Here is a 10,738-nt window from a genome sequence, read left to right as displayed (position 1 = left end):
AGAGAGAGAGAGAGAGAGAGAGAGAGAGAGAGAGAGAGAGACGAGAGAGAGAGAGAAGAGAGAGAGAGAGAGAGAGAGAGAGAGAGAGAGAGAGAGAGAGAGGAGAGAGAGAGAGAGAGAGAGAGAGAGAGAGAGAGAGGAGAGAGAGAGAGAGAAGAGAGATTAAACTAACTGAACACAGGACGTTACTCTCCATCACCTCCACAGACAATACCCTGCGTTTTAAAACTTTTAGGTGTGAGACCTTGAGGAGCTGCAGCTGCCTCTTCCTCGCTGTGAAGGCGTTCAGTTGGCGGCTCAGGGGGTCCAGCAGCGTCCGGATGTCGGTTTGAATCCGGCTCTGCTCGATGAGGAGGGTCAGCGGGATGAAGGGCGGGACGTCGTGACGGACGAGTCTCAGCGCCGGCTTCACGTCAAACTCCAGACTGAACGTCTCCAAATAAACGCCTTCAAACGCCGTCGCTATCGAGACACAGAGTCCTTTTCCCCGACGAGTCTTTGTGAAGTCGTACCCACCTGAGAGGCAAAAAGAGAGGGGTTTCAGTATAGAGAACATCTCAAATAATAATAATAATAATAAACTTTATTTATATAGCACCTTTCATGCTTAACGCAGTCCAAAAGAAAATCGAAATCCCCCCAAAAATGTAAATCTAAAACACAGTTTGGGGCCATAAATATTTAATAATAATAAAAGAGTACCGATGGTGTGAGCGTTCAGAAGGTCTTTCAGCTGAGTGTGCCGAGCCATCAGTCGCAAAACATCTGAGTTCTCAGAGTCTTCCTCCATTTCTTCCTCATCTTCTTCATCGTCATCATGCCGTTTGTCCAGAGACGCCCTCAGAGTCTGGAGATCCTGAACATCAGCAGGAGAGGACTCTTTAAAGTAGAGACACTACATACTGATATACACCTGAACATCAGCAGGAGAGGACTCTTTAAAGTAGAGACACTACATACTGATATACACCTGAACATCAGCAGGAGAGGACTCTTTAAAGTAGAGACACTACATACTGATATACACCTGAACATCAGCAGGAGAGGACTCTTTAAAGTAGAGACACTACATACTGATATACACCTGAACATCAGCAGGAGAGGACTCTTTAAAGTAGAGACACTATATACTGATATACACCTGAACATCAGCAGGAGAGGACTCTTTAAAGTAGAGACACGACATACTGATATACACCTGAACATCAGCAGGAGAGGACTCTTTAAAGTAGAGACACTACATACTGATATACACCTGAACATCAGCAGGAGAGAACTCTTTAAAGTAGAGACACTACATACTGATATACACCTGAACATTAGCAGGAGAGGACTCTTTAAAGTAGAGACACTACATACTGATATACACCTGAACATCAGCAGGAGAGACTCTTTAAAGTAGAGACACTACATACTGATATACACCTGAACATCAGCAGGAGAGGACTCTTTAAAGTAGAGACACTACATACTGATATACACCTGAACATCAGCAGGAGAGGACTCTTTAAAGCAGAGACACTACATACTGATATACACCTGAACATCAGCAGGAGAGGACTCTTTAAAGTAGAGACACTACATACTGATATACACCTGAACATCAGCAGGAGAGGACTCTTTAAAGTAGAGACACTACATACTGATATACACCTGAACATCAGCAGGAGAGGACTCTTTAAAGTAGAGACACTACATACTGATATACACCTGAACATCAGCAGGAGAGAACTCTTTAAAGTAGAGACACTACATACTGATATACACCTGAACATTAGCAGGAGAGGACTCTTTAAAGTAGAGACACTACATACTGATATACACCTGAACATCAGCAGGAGAGAACTCTTTAAAGTAGAGACACTACATACTGATATACACCTGAACATCAGCAGGAGAGGACTCTTTAAAGTAGAGACACTACATACTGATATACACCTGAACATCAGCAGGAGAGGACTCTTTAAAGTAGAGACACTACATACTGATATACACCTGAACATCAGCAGGAGAGGACTCTTTAAAGTAGAGACACTACATACTGATATACACCTGAACATCAGCAGGAGAGGACTCTTTAAAGTAGAGACACTACATACTGATATACACCTGAACATCAGCAGGAGAGGACTCTTTAAAGTAGAGACAATACATACTGATATACACCTGAACATCAGCAGGAGAGGACTCTTTAAAGTAGAGACACTACATACTGATATACACCTGAACATCAGCAGGAGAGGACTCTTTAAAGTAGAGACACTACATACTGATATACACCTGAACATCAGCAGGAGAGGACTCTTTAAAGTAGAGACACTACATACTGATATACACCTGAACATCAGCAGGAGAGGACTCTTTAAAGTAGAGACACTACATACTGATATACACCTGAACATCAGCAGGAGAGGACTCTTAAAGTAGAGACACTACATACTGATATACACCTGAACATCAGCAGGAGAGGACTCTTTAAAGTAGAGACACTACATACTGATATACACCTGAACATTCAGCAGGAGAGGACTCTTTAAAGTAGAGACACTACATACTGATATACACCTGAACATCAGCAGGAGAGGACTCTTTAAAGTAGAGACACTACATACTGATATACACCTGAACATCAGCAGGAGAGGACTCTTTAAAGTAGAGACACTACATACTGATATACACCTGAACATCAGCAGGAGAGGACTCTTTAAAGTAGAGACACTACATACTGATATACACCTGAACATCAGCAGGAGAGGACTCTTTAAAGTAGAGACACTACATACTGATATACACCTGAACATCAGCAGGAGAGGACTCTTTAAAGTAGAGACACTACATACTGATATACACCTGAACATCAGCAGGAGAGGACTCTTTAAAAAAGAGACACTACATACTGATATACACCTGAACATCAGCAGGAGAGGACTCTTTAAAGTAGAGACACTACATACTGATATACACCTGAACATCAGCAGGAGAGGAGTCTTTAAAGTAGAGACACTACATACTGATATACACCTGAACATCAGCAGGAAAGGACTCTTTAAAGAAGAGACACTACATACTGATATACACCTGAACATCAGCAGGAGAGGACTCTTTAAAGTAGAGACACTACATACTGATATACACCTGAACATCAGCAGGAGAGGACTCTTTAAAGTAGGACACTACATACTGATATACACCTGAACATCAGCAGGAGAGGACTCTTTAAAGTAGCGACACTACATACTGATATACATACCTGAACATCAGCAGGAGAGACTCTTTAAAGTAGAGACACTACATACTGATATACACCTGAACACGCAGGAAGGCTCTTTTAAAGTAGCGACACTAACAGCAGGAAAGGACTCTTTAAAGAAGAGACACTACATACTGATATACACCTGAACATCAGCAGGAGAGGACTCTTTAAAGTAGAGACACTACATACTGATATACACCTGAACATCAGCAGGAGAGGACTCTTTAAAGTAGAGACACTACATACTGATATACACCTGAACATCAGCAGGAGAGGACTCTTTAAAGTAGCGACACTACATACTGATATACACCTGAACATCAGCAGGAGAGGACTCTTTAAAGTAGAGACACTACATACTGATATACACCTGAACATCAGCAGGAGAGGACTCTTTGAAAGATGTCAAGTCATATATGTTGTGTGTACCCTGTGTGTCTGTATCTCTGCTTCGAGCTGCTCTTTCTGTCTCCTCAGAGCAGCAGTCTTCTCCTGAAGCTCCTTCACTCGACTCGGTTGCTGTCGCTGAGTTGTCCGACTCCTCACCTGAACCTCCAGCAGACTCAGGTGACTCAGAATACCTGAGGGGGAACAAACAGAAACCCTACCATTAGATAAAAGTAGAAGTACTCAGATCTTGTACTTGAGTAAAAGTAGAAGTACTCAGATCTTGTACTTGAGTAAAAGTAGAAGTACTCAGATATTGTACTTGAGTAAAAGTAGAAGTACTCAGATCTTGTGCTTGAGTAAAAGTAGAAGTACTCAGATCTTGTACTTGAGTAAAAGTAGAAGTACTCAGATCTTGTATTTGAGTAAAAGTAGAAGTACTCAGATCTTGTACTTGAGTAAAAGTAGAAGTACTCAGATGTACTTGAGTAAAAGTAGAAGTACCAGAGTGTAGGAATACTCTGTTACAGTAAAAGTCCTGCATTCAAAATGTTCCTCAAGTGAAAGTATAAAAGTATTATCATCAAAATATAGTGAAAGTAGCGACAGTAAAAGTAGTCATTGTGCAGATTGGTCCATTTCAGAGTAATATATATGATATGTTTTATAATGATTGATCATGAAAGTGTTCTCAAAGCTGGTAAAGGTGCAGCTAGTTTGAATGACTTTGTATACTGCAGGGTAGCTTGTGGACATCATTCATCCACATCTGTAAAGGAACTAAAGGTACTAAATACACAAAGTGGAGTAGAAGTACACAGTTTACCTCTGAACTGTAGAGTAGTAGAAGTACAAAGTAGCATAAAATGCGACTGGTTTTACATCAATTTAAACAATTACATTTAAGAGAATAACCTTATTTTCTCTGTTAATTTGTGACTTATTTTTCATAATTTAACCACTCAAACTTCACACAATAGCCAAGATTTTCCTCATAACTTTGAGTTTGTATCTTGTAAACATACCCCTTAAATTACAGAGATGATGCACGTTGTTTTTTGGAAATGTGTGACTGGTTTTACGTACATTTTAAACAATTACATTTAAGTGAATAACCCATTTATTTCTGTTAATTTGTGACTTCTTTTCATAAATGAAACACTAACATCAGCAGGAGAGGACTGTAAGTAACTAAAGGTATTAAATAACTGTAGTGGAGTAGAAGTAAACATTAGCATAACATGTAAATATTCAAGTTAAGTATAAGTACCTCAAAAGTACATGAGTAAATGTACTTAGTTACTTTACACCACTGGGTTTCTCTGACATTAAGTACTCGGTGATAATAGGCACAATATAATCCCGATTAGTGTTTTTTATAGTCAAAATAATCCGATCATTGTGCTTTTTAAAATGTATTATTATAATATGAGTTGTGTACTTTCAGGCAATATTCCCAATAATGACAATATCAACACCACATTAGGACATAATACATGTATAGATAGCTGGGCTGTAAGGATCATTAAACAACATAGAAAGAACATGACAGGAAGGTTAACTCTCACAAAACCGAAATAAATAAATGATATTTAAACTCAAAGACTTGTAGGGACTAGTTTAGCTTCAGTTAGCATTAAAGCTACCGAAGCATCACAACAAACTATAACAGTTAGCTGAGCAACCAGCTAACTACCCGTACTGACACACACACTCTCCTTTACCTTTAGTAGAAGCTCCCTCCATGTTCCTCACGTGTTTTCCTTTATTTTCGGTCTGTTTTAGAGTTAAATAAAATCACCGCTCAGATGTAAATATTAGCTTCCTCGAGTTTCAAAATAGAACTCCTTTCTTGTTCTTCGGGTTCCCGGCGGTTAGGAGTGTAATGGCGCATCGCCGCCACCTGTCGGCTCCAGAGGGAATATAATAATGATATAATTATTAAATTAATATAAATAAAATAACACCTCAAATCCTCTAAAACAACATGAACATTTTCTACTTTTTTAATGCTCTTTTATTTCTATTTGAGATGTTTACATTTTGGATTGTTTATTTCTAGTCTTTTAATTTCTCTAATGTGCAACGCCATGTATTTTCATGCTGCTGCAATGCAAACATTTCCCAGATTGGGATCAATAAAGTACTTCTTATCTTATCTTATCCTATTTTTATCTTAAACCCCCCAGAGGCGAAGTCCCATGGGACCTTATTTCGGAAAAATGATGTATTGAAGTCAATGGAGAGAGAAAGATTATCTTTCGATCCCGTTTGAATTGTGTCGTGAATTACACATATGATGTTTGTCAATCTTAAAAAATCATTTCCATGTCAAAAAAGTCAGAGTTTGTCATAAAACTGTTGAAATATAAGACTATGAAAAATACGCAACTAGAAAGACTACAAATCCAAGAGTCGCGTAAGTGATGTCATAATTGTTTTCCTCCACTAAAATAGAGATAGCTAAGATAAGATAACTTTAACAATATGCCTGTGTGCTTTGTACCAGGCCGTAATCATACCAGCAATGGGTCTTACTCGTTCTTTCGCTTCCCGTCTGATGAAAGGACCAGGAGTGGCTGGATCAAGTTAGCTACCTAGCTAGTAGCAAGCACGTTAGTTAGCATTACAGCCGGCTTAGCCTTGTCATTTTTATTAGCCTTAACATGGAGTAACATGAAGTAACATGAACGGGCCGTCTCCACGGCAGCGTTAAAAAAATCTTGGAGGTGGGCGTATCTGAGGCTTGGGGATTTTTTTGCGATCAACCAATCACATGAATCTCCCGCCCGCGACATACGAAGCCAAAAAGCCCGAAGTAAACTGGATATAAACTCCCCAAAACAGGCGAAAACATACCACTGTCTCTGCCACCTCCCTCCATGCCTGGCTCCTCCGGTTTATATCCCGGTAGGTCTGGTCATAAAGCACCGGGTGATTGATTCGCTACCGCTAATTTCTCCTCCATGTTTTGGAATATGAGGAAATGACCTGCGGTCTGTCTCTCCCAGCATACACGCCGTTTGATTGGCTAGAGCTTGAACTGTCAGATTGCGTACACGGGATTTGATTGGCTGACGCTTCCACCTCAGCCTCAAAAGTTGAACATTGTTCAACTTTGGATCTTGAAAATCCTGAGAATCTCCGCTCGCCTGCCCACAATGCATTTCGGCGAAAGCGAAAAAAAGTGACGTCACCCCATTCAAAGTGAATGGGCAGAAGCGTTTCAAGATTTTTTAACGCTGCCGTGGAGACGGCCCGGAAGTAACACCAAAGTGTTAAACAGTAGAGTAGTAGTCATATTTCGTGAACCCTTTGAAGAGTACTGTCACACCGGTGTGATCATTCTATAATACACCATTAAGCCTGGATGCCCCCGAGGGAGACATGCTAACGCTACATTAGCATCGGTGATCTTTTCTACTTCATGCTATCTGCACAAATGGTTAACATTGAAGATTAAAAAGATCAGGCAGTTCAGGGAGAATCGAAGGAAGGCAGGCAGGCAGGCAGCTTTGCATGACATTCTTCTGGACGTGTTTCATTGTGGTGATAGTGAGGGTAGTCAATCCCTTGTTTGGCAAGACAGTAGTGACGGCCATCTTGGTGACGTGTGTTGTTATGCTAGACCAGAGATGTAGTTCATTGAGCGGTTTCACACAAAAAATGTGTTACTTCACAGTTTTACGGCAAAACATTTTTTTTTTGACTTGCAAAATTATCTTTTAAATTGACAAACATAATATGTGTAATTCGTGGCACAATTCAAACGGGATCGAAAGATAACGTTTCTCTCGCCATTGACTTCAATACATAATTTTTCCGAAATAAGGTCCCATGGAGGTCCACCGGAAGGGGAGGGACTTCGCCTCTCTATTAAGAAATATAACACTGTTCTCTAATGCTGCATTCACACCGGACACGATGCGATGTTTGGGGCGATTGAAGGGGGCCGCGACAAACGCTCCAAGTTCAATTTTTTCAACTCAAGCGTCATATTCGCGTGACGCGATCTCGCGGTAGCCAATCAGCGGTGAGGATCTCAGCCTGCCGTCACTGACGTTCAACCAGAAAACATCAGCCGTTAGCTGTTAGCAGTTAGCACACAGAGCTCACAGCTCCTCATATCTGTTCAGAAACTGGACAAAAGTTAAATAAGTACAAACCACAGACTGTCTGTGTCATGGTGAATACAGTCGCTGCTTTATTTATGTCTGTAGGCCGTTGTGAGTGTGGACGGAGCATATACAACGTTAGCTTAGCCTGGTCGATCCGATCTTCATTCAGAAAACAAGCATTTTAAAAGGTTTTTCGCCTGCCGTCTGTCTGCAGACTTGTCAAAGCATTAATTCATGGTTTTTACTAACCCGTATCAGTATGTTGTTACTTCGGCATCATTTTGAAACGTGTATTATAATTAAATCACGGTAAAATATGTTAATTGTGTTGTAGTTGTAGCCCCCGAGCCAGCGCGTCTTGTTTGAATGATGCTAGTAAACACAGCTGACAGTCCAAAGTGGACTATGGCAAAGAAAAGCACAAAAGCTGCAAAACTGTACTGATAAAACAAATGAGAACATATTGTATATCAAGGCAAATATTATTTGAACCAGCTCATGGTTTGAAATGTCAAACATTGAAAGGCAAAAGTATTATTAAAACCATGTACTACATCATCACCTTGGTCCCATCATATACTCTGGGAAGAGAATATCTACTGTGCTTGAAAACTGGATCACATCATCATGTGAGGTTGACTTTGTGACCTGGAGAACATTTCAGCTGCAACATTAGCTCGTTGATAAGCTTGGGATATGAGATATTTTTGTAGCCAGTCGTGGTAAAGGCATTTGTGCTATTGTATGCATTATTTGACCCAACATTTCTACAGGCATGGCAGAATATGGCACTATTTTCACATGAATATTCTAGCCATAGTCTATTTTTATACCACGAGCTACAAAATGACGCCTTCCCCCACTGTACAGGCGGGTACTTGTTTAGATATAACTGGGCAGGCTCTGTTTTGCCGAGGTCCCCTGGCACCCGCGGGCCTCCGAGGGGTGGCGTTGTTTCGGGCGACGAAGACTGCTGCTCCGGGGGCGGCGAGTCGGGCGGTAGTAACCTAGTGTCCACGACAGAGGGTTACGTGATGTCCCCATCCGACCTGTTGCTATTGTCTGCAGTAGATGCAGTGTTGCTGGCATTTAGTGATGGTTGCTTTAACCATTTTCGTATATCCGTGATCATCCACAGATGTGTGTCCCTGCTGTGGAAGCACTTTGGAAATGATGCTCGCACAGCGGCGCAGGTCACGCGCACCTGACACAATTTGTTTTATATTGTATAATATTTTTCGATCCCTTCTCTTTTTTTAATAGAGGGTGCATAACATTCAACTGAGGGTGCAATGCATGCCTATGCACCCCCGTAGAACCGGGCCTGGCTCAGTACTTTAACTTCCTGTGTTTTTGGGATCAATAAAGTATTTTTTATTGATGTTTACATTTCTTAATATGATTTGAACAGAACTGCGTTGCCAGGCAACAGCACGGTCAGCTGCTGTCAATCACTCCTTATCTAGAATGGAACCTTCAGACTGGTGACCTCATCTCTGGCTGGCTTTGGTCTCTGAGATGGAACCCTCAGAAGGATGACCTCATCTCTGGCTTTGGTCTCTGAGATGGAACCCTCAGAATTATGACCTCAGAAGCTTTGGTGTCAGAGTCTGTGAGAGTCTGCAGACTCTACAGGTATCTCTGAGAGACAGGTCATCACAGCATGAGCAGCAGAAACAGGGTTTGTGGTCAGCGAACATTAGGATACTTGCACGTATAGTTTAGTCAGGTCATCTTCACAGGTGAACAACACTTAGTCAATTCACTGTAGACCTTAAAGTCCAATAAGTACATTTAGCCCCTGTTAGCTAAACAGCAGCTCATTCATAGAGATGGAGGACAACAGAGAGCAGCTGGCGGTCAGTTCTTCAGACGTTCCTTCAGATGTTCCTTCAGATGTTCCTTCAGATGTTCCTTCAGATGTTCCTCTGAGGAAATATCAGCCTCCAGTGAAACCAAAGGGCTGCAAAGTGCATGAGTTTATGATCCAGCTTCTGAAGAAACAGGTTCAGGATGGGAAGCTGGAGCTGGAGAGGAGTTTAAGAAGAAAGAAGGAGGAGAAGATGCAGGACCAGGCCTCCCAGACGGAGGAGGAAGACCTGAAGGAGGAGAAGAGAGTCTTAACCAATGAGAAGCTGAACAGGAAATATTCAACGCTCCTCAAGTGGTGCCATAAGACCACAAGAGAGATGGACGCTTTGCTAGAGGAGAACCAGGATCTCACAGAACCTAAAGAACCTTGTGAGGAAGTAAAGGGTGGAGAGATAGATGCTTTGCTAGAGGAGAACCAGGATCTCACAGAACCTGAAGAACCTTGTGAGGAAGTAAAGGATGGAGAGATGGATGCTTTGCTAGAGGAGAACCAGGATCTTAAAGAACCTAAAGAACCTTGTGAGGAAGTAAAGGATGGAGGGATAGACGCTTTGCTAAAGGAGAACCAGGAACTCACAGAACCTGAAGAACCTTGTGAGGAAGTAAAGGATGGAGAGATGGATGCTTTGCTAGAGGAGAACCAGGATCTTAAAGAACCTAAAGAACCTTGTGAGGAAGTAAAGGATGGAGGGATAGACGCTTTGCTAAAGGAGAACCAGGAACTCACAGAACCTAAAGAACCTTGTGAGGAAGTAAAGGATGGAGAGATGGATGCTTTGCTAGAGGAGAACCAGGATCTCACAGAACCTAAAGAACCTTGTGAGGAAGTAAAAGATGGAGAGATGGATGCTTTGCTAGAGGAGAACCAGGATCTCACAGAACCTAAAGAACCTTGTGAGGAAGTAAAAGATGGAGAGATGGATGCTTTGCTAGAGGAGAACCAGGATCTTAAAGAACCTAAAGAACCTTGTGAGGAAGTAAAGGATGGAGGGATAGACGCTTTGCTAAAGGAGAACCAGGAACTCACAGAACCTAAAGAACCTTGTGAGGAAGTAAAGGATGGAGAGATGGATGCTTTGCTAGAGGAGAACCAGGATCTCACAGAACC

At 41.6% G+C, this 10,738-nt stretch overlaps 1 protein-coding gene across 1 annotated transcript in view; it reads right to left on the bottom strand.

Moving 5' to 3' along the window:
• Window positions 1-5,531, bottom strand: part of cenpo (centromere protein O) — an 8,181-nt gene extending 2,650 nt beyond the window's left edge. The window contains exons 1-4 of the mRNA XM_034148991.1: window positions 5,365-5,531; window positions 3,683-3,834; window positions 703-856; window positions 245-516 (exon numbers count right to left, since the gene is read on the bottom strand). Coding sequence (XP_034004882.1) covers window positions 245-516; window positions 703-856; window positions 3,683-3,834; window positions 5,365-5,386 — 600 coding nt within the window. The 5' untranslated portion in view covers window positions 5,387-5,531. The remainder of the gene's footprint in view (window positions 1-244; window positions 517-702; window positions 857-3,682; window positions 3,835-5,364) is intronic.
• Between the last annotated feature and the right edge of the window lie 5,207 nt (window positions 5,532-10,738).

The sequence above is a fragment of the Trematomus bernacchii genome, unplaced genomic scaffold (genome assembly GCF_902827165.1).
Source record: "Trematomus bernacchii unplaced genomic scaffold, fTreBer1.1, whole genome shotgun sequence".
NCBI lineage: Eukaryota > Metazoa > Chordata > Actinopteri > Perciformes > Nototheniidae > Trematomus > Trematomus bernacchii.
Note: the sequence above shows the minus strand (reverse complement) of the source record. Positions and strands in the feature narration are given on the sequence as shown.